The following is a 24238-nucleotide window of genomic DNA, read 5'->3' as shown; positions in this document are numbered from 1 at the left end:
TAACTTCTGTGTTTCTTCAGTTGGTTTAGGACTAAATAAAGGTGAAAATGAGACAAAATGAGACAGTCGCTTCAGGGAATGATTCTTTTGGATATGAGAAAAAATAAATGTATCCCTTTTTTTTTTAACTTCTACCTTTCACCACCATGCATATGATTATATATAATTTCTACAAAGGTATATTTTATATTGTTTTATTTTTATGTGATATGAAATATAAAAGATTTTAAAATAACATAAATATTACATTCGATACAATAGTATTATATTTTATGATATCTTATTATACATTACTATATATTATCTGTAATATATTATCATACATATGCATGCTGCAGTCATTAATGTGCATTATTAACTTATTCATTTTTTACTTGAGATTAGGAACTTAAACATTATTTGCTGAGAGAGAAGACTATTAAGTGAGTAGTTCATGTGGCTAGAGAAAAAAAAAGGCTTCCACATTAACCATTTTGTGGCCCTGAAAATAGATAAAAATTGAGGGTAGGAGGAGAGACTACCCCTACTGATAATTACTATATATTGATAATTATTATATATTGATAATTATATGTATTGAGAAGCTCCAAGCATGTCTAAAACTTGCTTTGTGTTTGGTAAATATTTTTTCTCTAAAAAGCCAGTGACTCATACTAAGTAATAAGTAAAACATTTTAATTACACTAAAGTTGATTTTTAAAAGCAGCACATTTTCAAAGAATAAAAAAATTCTGCTCTAGCTTTCTAAATTAAGGACAAGGAACAAAATTTTCCACTTAAAATATGACATTATATATAATAAAATATATTATATTAATTTTAATAAAATTTAATAAAAGTCAAATGAATGTTTTAACTTCATACTATTAGTTTTTAAAAGAAGAAAAGTGGAGAAAGGAGAGAAAACATTAAATGAGAAGGAGGAGGCAAAAAAGACAGGAAAGGAGTCAGAAATTGGGAGTCAAGATAGAAAGAAAGGAGAACAATACAGAGAGATAAAAATCAGACAGAGTCAGTCATGCACAAAGAGAATACAGAGTGAAGAATACAGAGATGCAAACTCAGAGACAGACAGGATGTAAAAAATAGTGAAAGAAAGGGGTTTATAGTCAAAGAATGATATCTCTATCTTAAGGCTTTTTAGGAACATGTCACCAAATAATTTTAAATGTTAGAATTTTTTTGAGCTATAGACTAATGGGGTTCTATTTACATATAATTCAATGCAATGCTTATTTAGGGAATGCCTAACAGGGGCTATCTTACTAAATACTGACACTTGCCCTAAGGCTGAAGCTGGCCTGCAGTTCCTTACCCCTATCTGCATGCAGAGGAGGGGCAGCTGTTATAGAATGAGTTTCCTCCATGATTTGCTTCTCTAGAATCTTTCCCATTCGCCACCCTTCCAAATGTTTTCTGTAAACAGAAAAAGACAGTCTTCACCCCCCTCCCTTAATCTACCTTGATAGAATATGGAATTCCAGGCTTCAAGAAAAGAGGAGTAGCAACCAAATTCAGTTTGTAGGGAGAGAGGAGGTATTTGATGCCAGGAACTTCTGCCTCTTCAGAAAATCCACCTAAAGGAATGACAAGGATCATGTTGACCTTCTTAAGAAGGATACTAATCTGGATGGGGATATATTTTATCTTGATATGTCTCCACAGGCTTATTCCTTCATTCACTCCCTTCCTGTACCCATTCATTTACCAATAGTAAGTAGGATGTGGGTCTTGGTTCAGAGGGGCAATGTAGAGAAGTATTTAAACCTCAGGAGTTCCCAAACCCTTATGCATAAGGCTGTACGTAGAGATGCCCCATGTAGAACTAGAGCTATAGGACTGGATTGAGGAAGAATGCGGAGAAGGGACCCCACATTTTTTCAGTGGTCTGAGTTTCAGTTGAGTATGTACAAAGGATTAAAGAGAGAAGGAAAGGGTAAGCCACAGACTGAACCTTACAGGGGGGGTTACCATTAGAGTGCAGGAATATGGAGAGAAATGGAGAGAAAGATGGAAAAGAGTGCTTGAGGTATAGAGAACTGTGAGAATCCACTGGCAAGAGCCCAACAGTGTTATCCTCCAACTAAAACTTAAGTATAACTATTAAGAATAACATACAAAGCTCTAGTGCCTCAAACTCCTTTCTAATATTATATCCCTAATACCCCCTATATATTTCAGCTAACTAGATAATCTGCTATTCTCAAAGATCAAGTTTCACTTTCTACCCTTAATATGTCCCCTCTATGGAGGGTGCCCCACTTCACCCTGTCTACCATCCCTACCTCAAAACCCTGTGTCCTGCAGAACTGATCCTCTTCAGGACACCACTCCTGATTGCTCAAAAATCATCTAGAAGCTCACTTTCCTCTGAAGGTCAAACACATTAACTACTTGCTTAAAGTACACATGGAATTTCTTTTTGTAACAGAATTCTTTGTTTACTTATGTTATAGCTGATGCTAGTTTGTAAGCCACTTGAGTGTTGGGATTTTACATTATTCATATTTGGAAGCCTGTATGTTTAGCAACACTCTATGAATATCCCTTAAATATTGATTAAACTAAATTTATTTGAAATAAATTGAGACAAAGTAAAAATAAAAAACATTAAAATAACATCAAAAACAACAGCCAGGGCAAGCAGTATAAACTCATCATTATTCTCCAACATCTATTGAGCATCTGACAGATACAAAGCGCTCAATAATTGGATAATTACCTCCATTCTTTATTCTGCTACCCTAGAAGGACAAATATAAAGAAATGGAAGGGGCCTTAGAGATCATCTGGTTTAACTTTAATTTTACAGAAAAAAAAAAATAGATTCAGTGTGGTTAAATTATTTGTTCAAGGTAGTTGGGTGTTCAATATAAACCTGAAAAAATATAAATAACATTAGTAATCAAGACATACCAGAGTAATGTGACCTAATTTGGAATAATAATTAATAGCTATTAAACCACTGGAGTGGGGTTGAGAGCATTATACAAATTTTTAAGGATACTAAGAAAGTAGTAGGTAGACCCAAGAAGGAAGAGGAGAAGGAAGAGGAGGGCTAGTACTTAATGGTCCTCACTAAGTGACAGGTACTGTTTTAAATGCTTTGCATATATCGGCTCTTCAATCTTCACCACAACCCTATGAAGTGTATACTATTATTGTACCCATTTTAGAAACATTATTGCCTCCAGTTTTAGATGGAATTCCTGAATATTATAGCTGAAAAAGGTTTTAGGAGGCATTTGCTTCAACTTCATTATTGCACAGATAAGGAGACTAAAACAATGATAATAATAATTACTTTCATCTGCATAGAAATTTGTCAAACATTTTTACATACATAATTTCATTTTGATCATTTTTTTTGCACCAGGCAAGAACCTCGGGGTGCCAGATGTTCAAGCCAGAGAGCCTGCAGAGCCACTTGGGATATCAGCTGGGCAGGTGTTACTCTGTTTTTGCAGTTGAGGCAATGGGGACCCAATGACCAGACAGTGACAGAGCTATGTGCTCTAATTCTAGTTTTTAATGACATATAAAGGAAAATTTAATTATGAAAAAAATAAAACACGAAAGAATTATAGGAATTATTTATACCTTTAATATGTTGTCTAAATATTCCCCAAGATAAAGTTAAAAAAAAAAAACAGAAAAGAAAAAAGAAACTTACCTGTAGACTCTATCACTGTTACACCAATATAAAGGTACTTGTTGTTTAACTCTTCTAGACTGCTGTAGGACAATTCTTTAACTGCTGTTTCAGAGTTAAATGTGACTTTAGCGATTCCATTTATCAACTTTTAAAAGGAGAAAATGAAAGATTTATTTTAGAGAAAAACTTATAAGGAAAAACTAACAATATCTGCTTTTACTAGCCTCTCAATCTAAAACAAATGTCAGAGGATGGTTTATCATCACTAGTAAAGTGAATGACTGGATCCACAATTAAGACCAGAATACTATTTTCTAATCTATTTTATAAAATTATAGACACAGAAGAGTCTTAAATATCATTTGATTCAATGAGTCTTTTTTTGTACTGATTTACAAAGATGTCTTCTTCCAGTTCCTGAGTCACCATCCATGTCCTCAGCTTACTTTTGCTCTTAACTAACAGTTTTTTGGGTTTAATGATATTTAATTTGTGCTTTGCTGCTTATATATTGAAACATTAATTTAAAAACATACAGTGGGTAAAGGGATATGGGGTCATATTATATAACTGAATTATTAAGCACAACAGTAAAATAGATTTTTGCCTTATTATTCTTTTTAAATTGAATGACTTGAAGCCAGGGAGTTTTGTCTTATTTATTTCAAATTTCAGTGTCTAGCATAGAATCTTGGATTAAAAAGAGACATCTAATTTATATCTTGAGTAAATAAAACTGTCTTTTGAAAAAGCAGATGCTAAGTAACTGACATTGCAAATCATATGAATATGCAAACAGTGAGTAGAATAACATGAGCCCTTATCATGTATAGTATAATGTAAAAAAACACTAACCAACGAAAAAGGGACCAGGACTCTAATATAAGCACCAGCAACCACTAGTCTCTTCTTCATGAATTCATTCACTCATATATTTATAAAGTAGTACCTCCTATTTGCCAGGAACCATGCTGACTCTAAGCACATAATGGAAATGATTTAGACCCACAAAGAGTTTGGTGTAGAAAATATAGAGAAGTAAGTAAACCATTACAATAAAAAAAAAGTTTCTTAATCTCAGCACTATTGACATTTTGGACAAGAAAATATTTTATCATAGGGCACTGCTCTGTGCATTGTGAGAGTTTAGCAGCATCCCTGTTCTCTTCCCACTAAGCACCAGTAGCACCCTCTTCCCCAGTTGTGACAACCACAAATGTCTCTGGACATTGCCAAATGTCCATTTAGGGGTAAAAATAACCCCTGGTTCAGAACTACTGCAGTAAAGTGTCAAATACACTCTGCTCAAGGCCTAAGGGAGTACCTGGCAGGGGTAGTTAAGCTAGCTGAGAAGATTCAGAGAAACTTCTGAGAGAAAGCATGTCAATGTTGAGATTTAAAGAACTCGGAGGAATTAGCTGGGCAAAAAAGAGGAAGGAGGGGGCAAAAAAAGAGGCAGGAGGGGACAAAGGGCAAGGGTACTCTCAGGCAGAAGGAGCAGCATTGCACAGATCTGGAGGCAAAAGAGACTAGGGTAAGTTTGGGAAACTAGAGTAGCTAGTGCAAAGTTGGGGAGAGAGGGAAATGGCATGAAATAGGCTGGTGAAAGGGGCTGATGTCAAAGAAAAGTGAACATTATCCTAAGGACAATGAGAAGCCAATGGAGGATCTTCAGCTTTCATTTCCACACCTACATAAAACGAGGGATCAGATTAGGTGATGTTGAAGTAACCTTCCATCTCTAGCATTCATGATGTAGCTTTAGGTAAGAGTGAACATGTCTTAACATCTTACCATTGTGTTTTGCAATGCGTTTTGCATCATTTCCTTCTGATCATCATTAATGTCTTCTTTTATTCCAAAAGAAATATAAACGTCAGCCTCAGTGACAACTTTATTATAAAAATATCTGTTAAACAATAATACCACAAGATTGCTTTGTAAACAAGGTTATAATTATACAATTCAGATAAGAGTATCAATTTGAAATTACATAAAGCACTTGATACACTTTAAAGTGTCTTCCACCCACCATTACATTTCATCCTCAAAGAGCTACAACAATAAAGCTGAAGTACGAATTTTATTACTATGTGCTGGATGAAAAAACTGGTCTTGGGGAGATCCAAAGACTCAGATCTGGGGCCCTTCTCTACAGGATGCGTTCCTTACTCAATGATTTGATGTCAGTGGGGAGCTGCTCCTTATTTTTTTTTATAACTTTAAAAGCAGCATGTCCAACCTTACTGTTGTATGAGATGTTTTTTTTTTATTATTCTAAATGTGTATTTCCTTTTTAGTTTAGAATTAAAGTAAGAACAAAGGAAACTTTCTGTGTAGCAAATAATATTGTAGCAAGAGGTAACTTTCCTTATTCATAGTTTGAATAAAGTATCTCCATTAAAAAAAATAATTTTAGTAAGAAAGGCAGCATAAGGTAGCATTTGAGGGCATGGACTATGGAACTAGACAGGTTATGTGACTTACTAGCTATGAAATCTTGGGCAAATTACTGAACATTTATGTACCTCATTTTTTGATTTGTAATATGGAAATAGGAATAGCATCTATGAGCTAATATATACAAAGTGTTTCAAAAAGTTCCCAACATGTATAGTTATGTAAATTGGTTATTATCATTAATAACTATAATTATATTGCCATTTTTAAATAATTTAACTTTTGTGTTAGATTTCTTGCAAAACTAACCCCAATTCTCCACTTCCCATATATCCACCATCTTTGCAGCTTCTTGCATGCAAAGGGTGTGAAGGGAGTCTATTTCTTCTGAGCTGGTCTTGTAACTTGCTTTGGACAAAAGAATGTGGTGAAAGTAATGATGTGCCAGTCCCAAGCCCAGGCCTCCAGAGGACTTTCATGCTTCCATAGTCTCTCTCTGAGTGTTGCTACTGCTGCAGGCTAGACTGCTGGATGACAAGAGATATACGTGGTCCAGTCAACCTTTTAGCTTTAGTAAACTGCAAGCCAACTTCCAGACATGTGAGTAAGACCTCCCTAGACCAGGCAGCCCCCAGCTGACCTGCAAATAACTGAAGACACATGGAGGAGCCAAGCTGAGATCAGCCTAGCCCAGATCAGCAGAAATGCCTAGCTGACTCATAAAAGGTCATGGTTTTAAGACATTAAGTCTTGAAGTAGTTATGCACCACTAGTTGGCTGATTAAGCCATTAAAAAATGACAAAGAGAGAAAGCTTCATATCTCAGTCCCAATATCCTAGGTCATGCTGGTTTCTAAACATACACATTGAATTTAATTCTTTAGGGTTTTTTTTTTTTTTTTTTTTTGTGCTGGTGAATAACCAACAAAGCTAAAATCAGAACCAGCTCACATCTGAACAAACAAATAAACTATAGGCATAATGCTTCCTCAATCAATCCCAAAGACATGACAGACATTGCCAATAAAGCACAGATCTCAGTAGTATGTAAGTGTATTAAATCAACAAATTGTATATCTTAAACTTGCACAATGTTACATGTCAATTAAATCTCAATAAAGCTGGAAAAAAAATCACAGCTCTCACTTTGGGCAACTATCACCAATCGGATTTGTCACTCTAATTTAGCTGAATAATGTGAAATAGAAAACTTTCTTACCTTGCTTTTATAGTAATTTCAAAATTATTAAAGTCCTTATAGCCAATGAAACTTTTCTCTGGTTCTATTGAGACGGAAAAATGCGGCAACACTGAAAATGAAAATAAAGAGGCAATATTACCACTTCAATTACACTAGCTTTTTTTCTGGTATAGGTAATGCTGTAACATCAATACAATGTATTGATGTTATCATCATCATCATTATCAATGACAGCAGCAAATACAACATCTCTGGGAAGCCTCCCACTCCACCAGAGGTCAGTCTGTGTACCTCTGTGTAGCTCTATGGACTAGAAGCACTTTGTTTATACTTCGACTATAGCATTTATTATAGGCAATTGTTTATTTCCTTGACTAGAGTATGGGCTCCTTGAAAACAAAAAAGACTGTCCTCTATCTTTGTGTACCTTACCCTTATTATAAGTATCAAACATAGTAAATGTTTAACAAGTGTTTATTAAATTGAAAATGGAAAATTCTTGCTTATTTAACATTTTCCCTTTTTTGTGTGTGCGCAATAGATAAAATCCACCCAGTCCCCAAATTCCAGCATAAAACTCTGATTTTGGTCAAAAAGAGATAGCTTACAATTAGTTATAAGAAATAATAGCCATGCAAAATTAAAAATTAGGGCAGAAAGGAAGTGTTTTTTTTTTTTTTTCTATTTCGTTGGTACCTTGATTGCCCAAGAGAAAATAGTATCACTTGTCGAAATGGCAGTCTTTTCTTTATGCTAACAGACTGTGTATCAAGGCTTATGAATTCTAATTCTGTTAACCTGCACAACAGTTAATAGAAAATTGGGTGATCAAGTGACCCTAATATTGTGGACAAAGACTGGCACATAAATGTAAGTGAGATAGTTGGCTTCAGATATGGCTTATGTGTTTTCTAGATGGTGAAGACCAGAAGTAAAAGAGCAATGCAATTTGTTGCTCTGGGCTGAATTCTTACGTTACCAAAGATGCAGGCAGCTGTATTTTCTCCACGATATGAGGTGCAGGGAAATATTTCATCTTTTCATCTTGTACCTACTTGCCAAGTAGCAAGGACACTTCTGTCAGCTGGGGTATGCCAGTAAACGAGAGAGACACGAACCCTGTCCTTTATGGGCTCACAGTCAAGCAGGGAAGAAATGCATAAGCAAAAAATCACACAGATAAACACCTATACCACAGTAATGAAACTGATATGAAGAAGTACAGAGAATCCTAATCAGGAAAGAGAATTCAGAGAAAGTTTCTCTGAATAAACGGCTTTTCAACTGAGACTTAAAAAGTGAGTAGGAATTGGCTTGGCAATGAGGGAGGAGAAGAACTTTTCAATAGTGAAATCACATGATGATATTCGCATTTCAAGGCTGTTTTGGCTAATGCTAAGCAAGAATAGTTTGGAAGCAGAGAAGGCAATTAGGAAGCTTTTGCAGTAATCCAGGAGGGAGCCTGATGATGAATCAATGAGAGCAGCTACAGATAATAAGAGGTGGATGCATTCGAGCTATATACAGGAAGCAGCAAAAACACTTGAAGGAAGATTGATTGGATTCATATATGTAGAGAGCCTATAATCTTTAAAGTTGAGTTTCATTGTAACAAATTTGTGCCACTGTGTTTTTCTTAATTTTTAAAATTTGTGTATTTATTCTCCATATTATGAGTCTCCTGGAGGATTAAAAAATGACTTCAAGCAGAAGAAAGTTAAATTTGATATCAGAGCATATAAATAAGCTAGTCAACAATTATAAGAAATGGAAAGATTAAGCCATTTATATATTAATTATTAGTCCATTAATATCACTGATTTCAAAATAAGAATATCTTTAATTTAAAAATAAATACCTTAGGGATTTGTGAATCAGATGGAAAATAGCATTGGATTAAGGGTAAAGAAATCCAAGTCTTATTTTTGTTCTGTTACTAATTGGCTGTAATGAGTTTAGTAAATCATCTTAGTCTACTGGGTTCCGCTCATCTCATGTCTATGTTTCTCCTAAAATCATAATTCTGGAAAAGGACCTTAACTAGTCAAGCTCCTCAGGGGGCTAGGTCTCTTCAGGCTCTATAATGAGGAACACAGGTCCAGAAAAGTCGGTGTGCTTGATCAAGGTTAATAAGCATGCTAGAACTGGAGCCTTGGCATTTGGACAACCACTTTTACCCTTACCCACTCCACCAGTGCTTCTAAGCATACTAGTAGGTTGCCTCATCTTCAGGGAGTGATTTTGCTTTAAATTCGTTAATCAAAAGTGATTTCAATTTATTTTTTTTTTGTCTCCAGCTATGGCTGGAGATAAAGTACGGTTTCTTTAAAGAGGAAAATGACCTGGGTTCAATTAACAACCTTCGATCAAAAATGTTTATTAACTCTTTATAGTAAACTTATATCATCAGAAATTACCATATTCTTTAACTTCAAAATATGCAGTTGCAGTTGTTGAAAAGTCCTCTTTATATTTAGCTTGAATTGTCCACACACCGTATCTGTGAAACCACAATATTTAAAATTACAGAAGTCATCAAATATCTTTAATTCACCTAAAGGAAATCTAATCAATTCCTGTTTTAAGGAGGGAAAAGTAAGTAATATATTTTATATTTGTTACAGATTTTTAAACAATAAACAGAAATAATTGAGTGTTTCCAGAATAATAGAAATTGTTTAGTAGTTTTTCATATTTTATGTTATTTTTTCAGGTATTTTATCTTAATATTGTCAATAACTTTGATTTAAAGAACTAATGCTACTTGAGAATTTACTTAGTCCTGGAGCTTAATTATACTAACATAATATTAAAATCCACAGTATAATAAGAAAGTCATGATAATATCTCTAGAAACATATAGTACAGACAAACCCATCCAGATGATAAAATTCATACCTCACATAAAAGAAGCTATGACTGGAGACAAAATATGGTTTGTTTAAAGAGGCAAATGACCTGGGTTATATTAACAACCTTCAATGAAAAATATTTACTGAGCACTCGATTAAGCACTGGAAATAAAAAATGAATGTGATAAAAAAAAGTCCTGTCTTCATAGAGCTAATAGTCCAGTCCATGAGAGTTCAAATTTTTACTTTTCCATTTACTAGTAGTTTGGGGTTGGGCAAGTTGCTTAACCTCATTCATGAAATGGGAAAAATAATATCCAGCTTGTATATTGGATATGTAATAATGATGATGACAAATCATTAATTCAGTGAATATTTATCATGTGTCCATTATGTTGAAGTGCTGGAGATATAACAGTGAGCTGTATGAATATGACCCTTGTCCTCAAGAGTTTACAGTTTAGAAGGGAATAAAAAGGCAAGTAAATAAATAATTACAAAATTGAGATAAGTGCCATGAAGAAAATAGACAAGAGAATAAAAGGAAAAGAGGGACTACAGTGGCTCATGTGTCCAGGGATAGCCTCTTTGAAAAGGGAGCATTTACCCCGTGTCCTACAGAATGAGAAGAAGCCAGCTTTGTGAAGCAAAGTGAAGCACATTCTAAGCAGCGGGGACAACGCGTGCAAAGGTACTGGGGCAGGAAAGAACTGGCCATGAGAGGCTGCCACGGCTGACACATAATCTGTCATAGAGCAAATGGCACAAATGAAGTTGAAGAAATGATAATAGTTATACATAGGTTCAAGTCTGCACTACAGAGCATGTAGTATTTTTAAGAAAATATTAAAGACCATCCAAATTATTTAAATTTACTTAGTCCTGGAGCTTAAAATTTAAAAATTATCCAAATTATTTAAATCCTCCAATTTTACCCAAATTCTAGACAATCTTCAGTACAGCGAATTAACTATAAACTCCCTTTTAGAGGGCAGACTAAAAATGACCATTAAAATATTTTGCTTTAAAGTTATACTATAGCCATTCATACATACATTTATCTTATTTGTCTTACTCTTGAAGGCAAGGAGTGTGAATTTGCATTTCTATTTTTCTACTCTCATTCCCATTGTACTTTGCATATACCAGGAATGTGTTTACTGAATATTTATTACTTTGGATTTTGTTTAAACATATTTTTAAATCCTTTAACATGAGGCCAACTGGAAGAAAGAGCTCTGAGAACACTTCCTTTCTTGAAATTTGCCTTCTACTAGTCGATGTGGCAAAGACTACAGAGGACCAATATTTTTATAACTCTCAGAGCAAGGTATGAGACACACCAAGTCTTTTAGACCGTTAGTCTATTAGATTCCTTAAACGGGGGAAGTTGATGATTTTGATGAAAATGAAAAAAAGCCTAGGGACTATTTTTGTTTCTTTCAGATATTAACTTCTACATGTTATGAGGATTGCTGAGAAGTATTGGGAGAGTTTGATTTTGTTTTGCCAGAAACTGGACCTAGCTTCTCATTAGACTTTAAAAGACTACATATCTTCATTTCTTTCACACAGACACCCCCTATTAACACTAGGTGGCTCTATTTGACTGGTGATCCACCTTACAACCAAAAGTCCCAGATGTGCTTTTTAGAGAAAACTTTAAAACAAATAATTTAAAATACTTAGGATTAAGTGGAATCTTGAAGTCAGGAAAAGAAATAATTCCAGTATAATCATTTTCTTCTACCATGTCAACTTCTGATCCTTGGGGATCCTTTGAATAAAAGCAAACAACATCAAAGCACGTAAACCACATTAAAAATTTAACTGATTATATTATCTTTGATCTACAGAAATATTTACTAACAAATATCCGTGTTTTCAAATTAAATATGAAGGAAAAACTTCTTTTAAGTGTTGTGGAAAGAAAATATGATTCATTTAAGCCACTTCCATCCCTATTTTTGAACCTCTCCTCCATCTCCTGCCATGAGTGTACACGTGCATGCTTGCGCGTACACACACACACACACACACACACACACACGTATAAATCCACGTCCAGCTATCCTAGTCTTAGTTAGGAGAGACTCAACTCTCTACAGTAAAACTAAAAATATGTGTAAAAGTAACCAATGTTATAATTAACAAAATGTGAATTTACAGGCTTAACAGATATCAGAATCTAAAGTCCATATTTGTTCATTTGAAGTTTTCCAAAGTAAATATACTATAAATGAGTTTATTTGCTAGACATTTTATAATTGTGCAGCATAGACATTTTGAGCCTGATAAAACATTCAAAATAGTTAAACAAACTTTAAAGTTTCCATAAAGCTTTCCCATAAACTTCCTTTTATGGGTGGGTTTAAAAATTATTGAAGTGAGGATTTTTACTTTATTTGGAGTACATTTGAGGTCCATTTTGGCCTTAACCCAGAAATTTACCATCATATATAATGACTGTGAAATTCATGGTCGGGATATTAAGGGATTTTTTTCTTGAGTTACAAAGATCTATTTTGAACATTAAAATTGTAGCTAAATGTCTTCTGGGCTGTTCTTTATCTCTGTAGTCCAACAAGCAGAGTGCTTCTCTGATCTCTCTCAAGTATTATTTCCAGGACACTTTCTGCCCACCGATTGACCACTGCTCTGGGATCAGAATCCTTAATCTTCTCTTTCTGGGGCAGCTCTTACACAAGACTACCGGCATCCATTCTTCCTTGTGTGGCGCCGGGATTCTGCATCACTCAACTTTAACCATGGAGACGCACAAGAGGTGGGATAAAGAACATCTGTCCACATCCTCTAGTACTTTCTAGACAGAAAAAGGGCACTCGAGCTGACACTGCCTCTATTCAGTTTTTTTTTCAGACTTTTTACATCAGCCAGCCAGTTTATTTACTATCTGCATTTTTTATTTCTTCCCACCACTATAGTCAAACTCATGCTATACCTTACATGGGAGGTTCATTATTTTTTAAAAACCTATGGCTATTCCATTTGTTAAGACTCAGCTCAAATTTTCCTTTATCTATTCTATTCCAGATGATTGTATCAACACTCAATCTCGCCTCCATTTTGTCTTCCCTCTGAGCTCATGTGTCTTTTGTTCTATGGTACAATTTGTTTGGTTTATACTCTAGTATGGTTTTGTTCTTTAGTATCTTTTCATATATGTGTATGTATTCTCCTAAACTTAAATCTTGTGTTTCCAAGGAAAAGACTCACAGCTCCTGGACCCCTGCTTTAAGCAATTCAGCCCATGGAGACCCATGGTTATAAACTGGCAAATTCACACCTACTGTTAATAGGTGAGCAGTTATTTCTCCATAAAAATTTTGTAGGATTGTGACACAAACTAAATAAGACCAAGAGAGTATATTGTACATGTGCAGATCATCTGTAATGTGTGTCATGGCTGATAAAAGGTTGATAACTGCTGATCTTTATCTCATGGTTTAGCACTATTTTTTACATGTGTTAGTATGTTATTTACTGAACTCTAAGTTCCTTAAGTGTAAGTACCACAGATTGTAATTCTTTATCTTGAATTGTACAAACAAAAAATCTTATACATAGTAGATATTCAATTGATTCTTAGTAATTGATTGATATTCTTTAAGAAAGAAATAAGGAAAGATTTACTTAAGTGATTTAGTTCAAAATCAAACATCTAGATTTAATTTTAATGAGCTTTTTAACATATCTATTATGGGGATATAGTCCTATAATGTTATACTAAAAAAGTGTTCAATCGCCATTCACTGAACAATGAATAAGTTAGTGTGGTATTAGGGCAGGGTCATAGAATAATGTATCATGTCTTGAAGATGAATTAAATTGTTATTTAAATAAATAACATACTTACTATGAAAGTTAAGACAGTTTCTCTCTTGGCTGGCTTCAAGTCATCGTTCAGTGAATAAACTCTAACCTTTACTGTAAGAATAATTGATATCATTAAAAACTCTTAAACACAAGGGTATTTTGACCGTTCACAATAATCAGCCTTAAAAGAGATGAATTACACTTAAAAAAATCAACAATCAATACACCAAAATCCATATTAAAAAAAAAAAAAGTTAGTTTGCAGATATATACATTAGTAAAGACTTTTTTCTTTTAAAGAGAATCTTCTTGAATTCCTTTAAAAAGCTACTTCTAGTGAACTTGAAATACAGTTTACTTTATTAAGCTATATTTACATACAACATTTTGGAACATATATGTAGTACAAAATTAAGTATATCTAAACAATTAGGCCATTGTTTACCAAGAATTTCATAATAGCAAAATAGTAATGTCTGCCATATGGTTACATGGGAGTATAATATATTGCGTATAATATATTAGAGTTGAAGATTTTAATGGAAAATTAGGTAGTTTGATTCAGATATTATCCACACTTCCAACAAGGCCCCAAATTATCTCTTATTATTGCTAAAGACATCCTAGAATTGTATAGTTTTGTTATATTTATTGAGCCAGATCCTACAGTTGTTCTCATTATTAAAAGATTATGACGGGGGCTTGATAATTAGTTCTTTTTCATTTCTTTCTTTCATTTAATAGATCCCCACTTTTTAAACAAATGCATCTGCTTTGCTTTTAAGTCATAGCTGCTTGAGACATGCTTATCTAGTTCCAAAGAGGAATCATAATTTCTCTTGGATTTTACTGATGCTCAAATATTTCATGGCCAAATCTTCACCCACAAAATAAAACTGAATGGCACCATAAACCTTCTAAAAAGTCAGTATTATGCAAAAACTCTACATAAAGAGTTTTATGAAGACATTAAAACTAAGGCAAGATGTTCAGTGAATCCTCCCCACTCTGCTGTCCCCTTACACTCACCCTTGTCTCCCACCTCGAATCTTTCCTCCTGCCTTATGAACACACCCGGTTCAGTATCACTGGAATGTTGTCAGAGGCAGTATGCCACAACAGCTCAGACTCTAGAGTACAAAACTTTGGTTTCACTCCTGCCTCTGACACTTCCTAGTGTGATCCTGAGCATGATACTTAATTTATCTAAATCTTGGTTCCCTCATCTGTAAAACAGGACTGCTTCACAGTGTTGTGAGAACTAAATGAGACAAAGCTTTTGCATGGCCTGGTACGTAATAACTAATCAATAAATGATTATTATTTTTATTTTATTATAATTATTATTTCTATGACTATTACATGTCTACTTTCTAACCAGTTTGCGTTTAGGTTAAAAAATTAATTTTGTCTTCACAGCAAGCATAGCAGAGACAAGATCAATATTTTTTTTGGGGGGGGGGCCAGAGATATGGCTTACAATTTTTTTTTAAACTGTATTGAGTGCCTCTATGAGCAGGCACTATGCTTGGCACAAAGATATGGTGGTGAGACAAATCAGACATAAAAGTCTTCTAATGGAGTGGAGGAGAGAGGCAAACACATGATCATACAAGTATATGCAAAAATCCAGTGTTGAGAAGCACTACAAAGGACACTTCCTGGCTTTCTGGGAGTGTAGTCAGGGAGGTCAGAGAAGGCTGCCCTCTGTGGGATGACATGTAAGAGTTGAGTAGGAGTTAACAAGGCAAAGGAGGAGCGTGAATGTACCTTGCAGAAGTATACAGGTCTTAATATGGATGGGAAAATAGTGTGAGAAAGCAACAAAAAAGAGGTCAATTTGGCTGGTATCCACAGACAAGAGGGAGCATGGTGGGTCAGGAAACTAGAGGGGAAGGCAGGATACAGGCTGTATGGAATTGAAGTATTTCGGTCAATATTCTAAAGCCTTTTATTCGATAAAGCCTTGAAGACTTAAGCCTTTATCTTAAAGATGCATATACTAAAAATCCCTCAAGGAACGTTAGATTAAATGTGTGAATCAGGACTTTAGAGCTGTAAATAGTAAGGTTTAATTAATTTTTTAAAAGATTACTTTTAAATATTTTTTCTTCTTCTGTGTACATAAGGCTTTGTGTTACACCACAGATTAAATAATAATGAAAAACACTTTCCTAATGCTTACTCTGTGCTAGGCACCATTTTAAGTGGTTTACACATATGAATTCACTTAATTCTCCTATCTCCATTTTATGGATGAGGAAAGTGGGGCTCAGAGAGTTTGAGTAACTCACACAGGGTCACAGAGCTAATAACAGCCCCAGCTGGGATTTGAACCAAGATAGTTTGGCTCCAGAATCCACTTCGAGGAAACTAGAGGAAAGTGCTCCAGTTTTCCTCTATGATTAGAACAGATGAAGATACCATGTCTTCTTACAATAAAGTCCTGATAGAGAAATAGTATATGCAGCTGTTAAGGAAAAGTTTTGATAGCTAAGAAAGATCCCAGGCTCTGAATATCAGACTACTTATTGGACAAAGACTTTGGACCCTAAATGGTAGGTAGTATCAATAAGACCAAATTAATAAAACATCCTCTCATACAGAAGGAAGACAGGGAAATGATTGTTTCTGGATATGATTACGTTCAAAAGTGCCCAAGCTTTATAGGCAGAGACTATCTCCTTGTATACCAAGCCATCATCTTCTTGGAGTCAAAAATGGTACTATTCTGACAATAATATTCTGGCCAAGCTAAGAGCAATATCCCATCCTCTTCAGGTCTTTCCTTTCTGAGGTGATCATAACTGGTCACCCTGCTGAAATGGTAATGGTGTAGACCTGTTCCACTCCACTACTGTCATCAACATCAATCAACATTTAGTGAGTTAGGCATTATGTGAAAGTTTTCCAACAAAACTGGCTCATCCTGTCTCCCTTTGTCTGTCCTTCACCAATGATATAATCAAAACTCTATAAACTCCCCCTGCCATATATAGTTCTTTCACAATTCCATCTCTCATGTGCCCAAAAGTCAATGAGAATAAGAGAGAGAGATGGAGGAATCAAAGACTTTGATTTAAACATATTTGGGCAGAATTCACACTCTTCTGTGTTTTATTTTTGGTTCATTGGGGGAATTGAATCCAGTTACTCCTCAATCGCAGAGTTTAACAGGCTATCTTGCCCTTTCCTTCTCTTATAGAAGAACCAAGAATATGAAATGATGTTCTAATAGAATCGTTCTTAGGTAGATACCCTTAGAAAAACAACAGCCATATATTCCTGTGATCTAGTTTATTCAGATGCAGAAACATCTGATTCTCTAGGGTTGGATTTATTTTCTGAATTTAAGGATTAGCTCCAAAGTAATAGAAATTTCCTTATGAATATGCCTTTATAATAAATTGCTTTTCCATTGCAAAAATTATATTTGCAATTACATTTTATAGTTGTTTAATAAATAAAGTATAATATGACATTTCACAATTTTTAAAAAGCTTTCTTCTATATATATGGAAATAACTCATGGGGAAGATAATGTAAGTATTGATTTTGCAATTTCCATATGAATTGAAATTTTATATTTAAAATCAAATTTAAACTTAAAATTAATTTTATTTATTTAGCATAAATTTTAAATTACAATGGTATTTATAAGTAAAACATCATTGAGAATTAAAACTCTGTTAAACAAGTTGACAACCTGTCTCCATTTAATTTTAAGTGTTATAAAGCTGTACAATATACTATCAATTGTCTCCCCCAAGGAAAGAACCATCTTATACTCTACCTGACTGGTGTGGAGTGTAAACAGGTTTGTCTGTATGAATGAAGAGAAATCCATTATCATAGGCTACTGGTATTTTTTTTGATTTTGAAAAATGCTTTGATACAACGTCCAAATATACATGTGAAACTGGATTTTGTTTTCCTGATAATTGTTTGGGTTGTATCTGTAACAGAGAAATGTTAATGAAATAGTATAATAGTTTTAAGGTTATAAAACATGTTGACTTTCTAACTACCACAGTAATCTCATTAGAAGGAGAAATTATTATGTTTATCTAATCATTTAAAAAGTAGTAGAGGGGCCAGGTAGTAAATGAATTTTGACCAAAGCCCTGCAGTGTACCGTAATCAAAATTTAGACTTAAGCAATTAAAAGTCTTCTAGTTCTGTGTTTCTTAAATGTTATATGCATTTAGTAAAACTGTATAAGCTATGGAAGCACTCTTAACAAACATTTACTTCATTAGCTTGCTGGATTAGCCAATGCTCTCCATTCCCTCAGTTCGACATTCTGACTGATGTTAGGACACTTTGTGTTCTATCTACCCCCTTGTCTTCACCAATTGACCTGCATGCTTTCCAATATTTGTAATTATCCACTGTACATTGCATGATATACATATATAATACATAAGAAGTAATGAAAGAAGAGCGCTTCTATGAAAACTTAGGCTCTGGATACATGGGATAAAAGTTAATCACTAAAATTCCACTGCTGTGGAATTACATATGTGAGAATACTATAAAAGTTTGGAAAACGTTAAAATTCTATAAAGATTCGGCACTCAAATTGCTTTGCAGGTGTCTTTAAGGTCTTTTCCCACTTTAAAGAAACCGAAAATGTAGAACAAAGATGATTTGTTAAAGGTGTGACATATAATAAGATCTGACCTTCCAAACAGTAGACCTGTACTTCAAGAAAATACCTTGGCACCACATCAAACAATTGGCAAATAAAGATACATTATAATGTTAAAATAAAATTAAATGCTTAATATATACATCAACTTTTATCATTTCCCCACTGTAATTTACTTTCTAATTAATCATCTAAGTCAGCACTGTTCAATAGAACTTTCTGTGATGATGGAAATGTTCTTTGTCCAATACAGTGGCCACCAGTCACATGTGGCTATTAAAATGTGGCTAATGTGATTGCAAAACTGAATTTTTTATTTTTGTTAAATTTGATTTAAATTTAAAGCTAACAACCACATGTGGCTAGTGGCTACTATAAGTCGCATTGTATAAGAGTGTCTACTGAAAATAACAATTTTGGTAAATGAATTTTAATTCTTAATAAACCTAATAAGCATATTTTTAAAGAGATTAGAGCATTTACCACCAACATTAATACAAGAATTTCTACATTGGGTTAGAATTTATTTAGATCAGTGTTTCTCAAACTGAGTAATGTACACATAGCATTTAAAGGATAAAAGGTTCTAGAGGACTCTCGATGTTGACTTTTAATTATTTATAATATAACACAATTTTATTTTTTATTACATTACTTAAATATGTACAAACCTAAACCTAGGTATAATCTTCTTATGTTTTTGGCTTTTATATAATTATAAAATCAAAACGAATTTACAAAATAAATTCAAAATACTAAAAAGCAGTGTAATTTTAATTTTAAGCTCATTATAAAATTTCGTATTTTAATTCCTCTTTAAAGAACTCACTTTTGAGAAACACTCATCTAAATGAACCCCAGAGCCCCTTCCAAGTCTAAAAGTCTGATTTTTCTGGTTCTTTATTTTCAATTTTTATTGGAATTAAAACAACATTTTGCTTATATTTATCCACTTGGTTGAATAAATAATAAGTCTAGAAAATTATTTTTAATTATCAGAATTTTTAATAAAGAATGAGTTGCAAATTCTTTTCTAACGAAGCTATACTATTATATCTTAACAGAAGGAAAAGTTATTTGATCAAGGTTGTTTTTTCTATTAACTACAGGTTGTCAGTGAGAGCTATTTACTTCAGTAATCAAAAATTTGTTAGTTTTGGAAACTATAATTGCAGAATATTGTAGTTTAAACAAACAAATTTTCAAAAGTATCTATGGGTTTTGTGTAGGCAATGCATTACAAATCAATAAGCATTTTCATATTTTTTGTGTTGATAATTTTAACCAAGTATTTTCAATTCATTTCCAAATATTTTTACATTAGTATAATTTACTTTCCAATAAGAATATTACAATTTATATGCATTTCTCATAGAACAGACACAATTCTCCTATTTAGAATTTTGTGTTTCGTTCATATTACCATTGTGACTGACATCTAATAATCATACAGAAGTATAATGGTATAAATGATCAAATCTCTGTTATCAATATTCAAACATTGTATACATTTTATTGAGAATATTGTGTATATATAAATAAAAGATAAGTACATACTGTTAATATTGCAGAGTTTTGAAATTTATTTGCTGCGGATAAAGTAACACAGTCTGAAGCATAACTAAATTTTTTATCGGGATAACTTTTAATGGAAATTGTTGCATCAAATGCTTCAGTGTATCCATAAACTTGAATTACAATATTTTCAGATGCTCCAACATGAAATACTTTTGGTGCTGAAAGGACATACCTGTTGAAACATAAAAAGAAAAGGATCAGCATCTCTATGTAACATATTTTGTTATACTTCTAATTTTTTTGTCTCAATCGAGAGATTCAATTTTAAATAGGCATATTTTCTCAACTCGAAAATGGTATTTTTAAATTAAAATTTATTTGTGACATACGATCATTTCAATATAATTTCCAAGAAGAAATAGCTTGGAATTAGGACTTGAAAAATGGAGCTGGAGATTCGGTTAACATTTAGAAAGGAAGTAATGGCACCTTCTCCTAGCTACTGCAGCACAGGAAGACTTTTAATGGTGTTGACTGGAATGTAAATAGGGTTGATATTTTTAATATTTTTTCCCAGTGAAGGAAAAAAGCAACATAGGCACCAGTGGTTGAAATCCAGTCTGCTATCTCCTAGCTGAGTAACCACGGGAAAGTCACTAACCCTCTCTGGGATAAAATAACTTACCTGTGAAAATACCACCTTCTCTACCAGTTAGAGGTAAGGCTGAAATGTGAATATGTATACAAAAGCACCTATCATGCTTAGTACTCAATAAATGTTAAGATTCATTAATTTCACTAAATTATTTGAAAGGAGGTAATCTTAGAAGTATTGTGTTATACTAGTGAGTATATTTTTAAAAATGATAGAATAAAAGTGAGCTTGGGGGAATGCACTTGAAAATGAAAGTAGTGATCAAGGTCCTTGAAGAGGAATAATCACAATCATACGACAATAAAGAAAACGATAATTGAGTAGTTACCATATATGAGAGGCTATATAGCACTTTATATACACCTTTTTTAATCTTTATAACAGGTGAATGACATAGATACTACTGTTTCTCTTATTTTACAAGTGATAAGAGGTTATTTGATTAAGGTTACCTTGCTTATAAGTGAATGAAGTAGACCTTTATATTTAGGTCTCTCTTGGTTGTTATATGTTCAGTTGAGGTCAAAGTTACAAGCTTTGTTCAGAACCATAGGCTGTCCCCACAGTTTTATTTTTCATGTGATTTATACAAGAATGGAAATGAATCTATATATGTTTTGAAATAAAAATGTTTTAAATGAGTGGTTTTTTCATTGTTTTATTAAAAGAAAACATAAATATAAACTAGGTTATTAATTGTATATCACAAAGTATATGGTTCGAATAGTGAGAGTTACTTATGCTATTACATGGAAAAACATGTTTCAATCCAAAAGGTCACAATGATTGACTAATTCACGAGGCTGAACAGCCCATCACCCCAACTAGTAGAATTATTGCAGGATCCTTTCAACATTTTGACATTTAAAAGTCTTTTCAAATCAGCAAGTCTTTAGAATAATGAAATTAGTTTGGAAGCAATTAAATCCTTTAAAACATCTGGCAAGTCTACATGACAACTAATTTGGAACCATTTATAGGCAAATTGTGAAAGAGAGGAAAGAGGAAAGGAATGAGGAGAGGAAAGAAACTCCAGACTTCCAACCATGATATGACCCATGTGCTTACCCAGGAAAAGCAGAAAACGAGAAAACTTCAGCTTTGATAATAATAAGGTACAATGTGCTAAGTACCATTTTGAGTATTTTATATGCAAACTAACTCTGTTACTATAACCATTCTCTGAGAAAGATATGGTTATTATCCCCATTTTACAGATGAGGAAATTGACAACTTGCCCAAGGTCACACAGCTAATAAGTCATAGAACTAGAAATTGATCTTGAACATTCTGTTTCTTGAATTAACATTTCTTGAATTAACATTTTCAATTGCTATACTACACTGATTTTATCAAGAGTTTTACAAATCTAGAAAAAAAGCTATTTTAATTTTAGTATTCTTAGAAGTTTTATATTTTTCAGTTTAGTATTGTTTTAATATTAAATTATCTGTGTGGTAGTGGTAGTGGTGAAATATAAAATATTCAGTGTTTACAAGTCCGTAAAAGATGACTCTGGAACCAACCTTCATACAGGTTTTAGTCCTTATTGATTTATCAGTAGCACAATCTAATTGTATAAAGAATTTCATATTTTTCTTATTTTCTATCAGCAGTTGCAGGGTATCAGGCCACTGAGCTTGCAGAGGGGCGAAAATGTCACCTTAGCCTCTACCTGGAATGTTCTTTCCCCAGATATTTGCAAGGCTGCTTCCCCACTTCCTCCAAGCTCTGTTTGAGCGCCAGTTCCTTAAAGAACCCTACTTGTCCACACTTTTCAGATAGCTCCCTGTCATTTCTTTGTCCTCTTACTCTCCCTTATCTTTTTCTTTGTAGTACTAATAACTACCTGACCTTATTTATTTGTTCATTTATTGATTGATTCATTCAGTTTTTCATTATTTGCTTCTCTTACTAGGATGCAAGTGTTATACCATCTACTATATCTCCAGAACCTATCACGATAGGTGCTCAGTAAATTTTTATTGAATCAATTACTTAAATTTATTAATTTCATGGACTGATGACCTTATTCTAAATGGTACACTCTCATTTTTTATTTTATTTTTTTAGAGAGAAAGAGAGGCAATGCTTATTAAGGGTCAGTATAGAGTAGTGGAAAGAATTCAGAATCAGGGGCCCCAGATTCCAGTCTTAGTTCTGCCACTAATTTCAGGTCACCTATCTCAATTTCTCTGAACTTCAGCTACTATCCAAAAAGAATATATAAAAACTACTAGAGCTACTGGGATGATTGTAGCAATATAAACAAATCAAATTAGAGGTAGGAAAGTGCTACAAATTTATGACGTCCTAAGTATATATTTATAGTCATAATATAGTTTACATATTTATAGGTGTACACTTATGACAAACTGAAAAAAAATTAAAGTGGTAAAGAGGAGTCCTTAATACAAGTCCCGCTTCTGTCTCTCTCAAGCAGTGTGACCTTTGGCAAGTCTGTTCCCCTGTCTGTACTTATCCTCATATGTTAAATAAGCAGGTTCAATTAGATACTCTCCAGTTCCTTTTCAGTACTATAATGTTTTTCTAGATATGAGATCACTATTTTAAGACATAGTTTAAAATGTAAAGTAACAATAAAAATATTTCAATAATAAAACTTGTGAAGAATGAGCTCATAAATATAAAAATAATTATAATAGTTTTTTCAAGTTTTTCAATAATAGTTTTTCAAGTCATTGTATTAGAATTAACGTCCAAGTAACCCTTGCTTTGCTATGCACAATATATGGAAAACTATATAATAAATATAAATAAGCAATAGATGATAAGAAAGCTTGGTATCTTGAGTCTATTTTGTGCTTTTTCATAGAGGAATTTGAGTAATCGCTTATGTAATTTTTAAAAAAATAACAATTCCTAAAAGCTGTCATGTTGTTAGCTATTCATCAAATCCAAATGCTTCCATGACTTTCCCACACAGAGATGAGAATATCACTTGATATTCTCAGAAGTAGAAAGTTATTTTCAAATTAACAGTCAATTGAATTTATCTTTCACTCACCATAACTAAGATACATTGAATAATGAAGACAAGTTCCTTTACTTACGTTTGTTCCTGTCCCCAACTTTTCCCCAGAAAGATTAAAAAACAAAGTATACCATGAAGGCCCATGGCTGGAGACAGCAGTAAACCATGGATGTAACCTTGAAATTACTCTCCTTTTAAATAAACCAAGCTTAAAGAATTTGGGTAAGTTAGCTTATTGGTTAATTATTAACATCAGAAAGAGGGACTTCTAAGTAGGAAATATAAAATTGGAACTGAAACGACTTCTAATGCCTAGGTATAAAGACAGAGGATATTTTGTAAAGATTTACACCTAGAGAATTTATTTTAATTAACACAAATAACGAGATTCTAACATGGGAGTTTGGCACTATGATGAATGGCATAAAACTAGAAATCAATATGTCACATTGCCTTTGGCCTTTCTGCTTTTCA

The 24238-nt window shown here is 33.3% G+C and overlaps 1 protein-coding gene across 1 annotated transcript in view; it reads right to left on the bottom strand.

Annotated features, from left to right (window-relative positions):
* C5 (complement C5) overlaps positions 1 to 23971 on the bottom strand; it is a 73781-nt gene extending 49810 nt beyond the window's left edge. The window contains exons 1-10 of the mRNA XM_016155932.2: positions 23844 to 23971; positions 20154 to 20346; positions 17739 to 17901; positions 13986 to 14056; positions 11794 to 11885; positions 9674 to 9756; positions 7275 to 7365; positions 5450 to 5564; positions 3674 to 3800; positions 1462 to 1577 (exon numbers count right to left, since the gene is read on the bottom strand). Coding sequence (XP_016011418.2) covers positions 1462 to 1577; positions 3674 to 3800; positions 5450 to 5564; positions 7275 to 7365; positions 9674 to 9756; positions 11794 to 11885; positions 13986 to 14056; positions 17739 to 17901; positions 20154 to 20346; positions 23844 to 23908 — 1116 coding nt within the window. The 5' untranslated portion in view covers positions 23909 to 23971. The remainder of the gene's footprint in view (positions 1 to 1461; positions 1578 to 3673; positions 3801 to 5449; positions 5565 to 7274; positions 7366 to 9673; positions 9757 to 11793; positions 11886 to 13985; positions 14057 to 17738; positions 17902 to 20153; positions 20347 to 23843) is intronic.
* Positions 23972 to 24238: the final 267 nt, after the last annotated feature.

The sequence above is a fragment of the Rousettus aegyptiacus genome, unplaced genomic scaffold, assembly GCF_014176215.1.
Source record: "Rousettus aegyptiacus isolate mRouAeg1 unplaced genomic scaffold, mRouAeg1.p scaffold_m13_p_3, whole genome shotgun sequence".
Lineage (NCBI taxonomy): Eukaryota > Metazoa > Chordata > Mammalia > Chiroptera > Pteropodidae > Rousettus > Rousettus aegyptiacus.
This window is presented reverse-complemented; position numbering and strand designations above follow the sequence as displayed.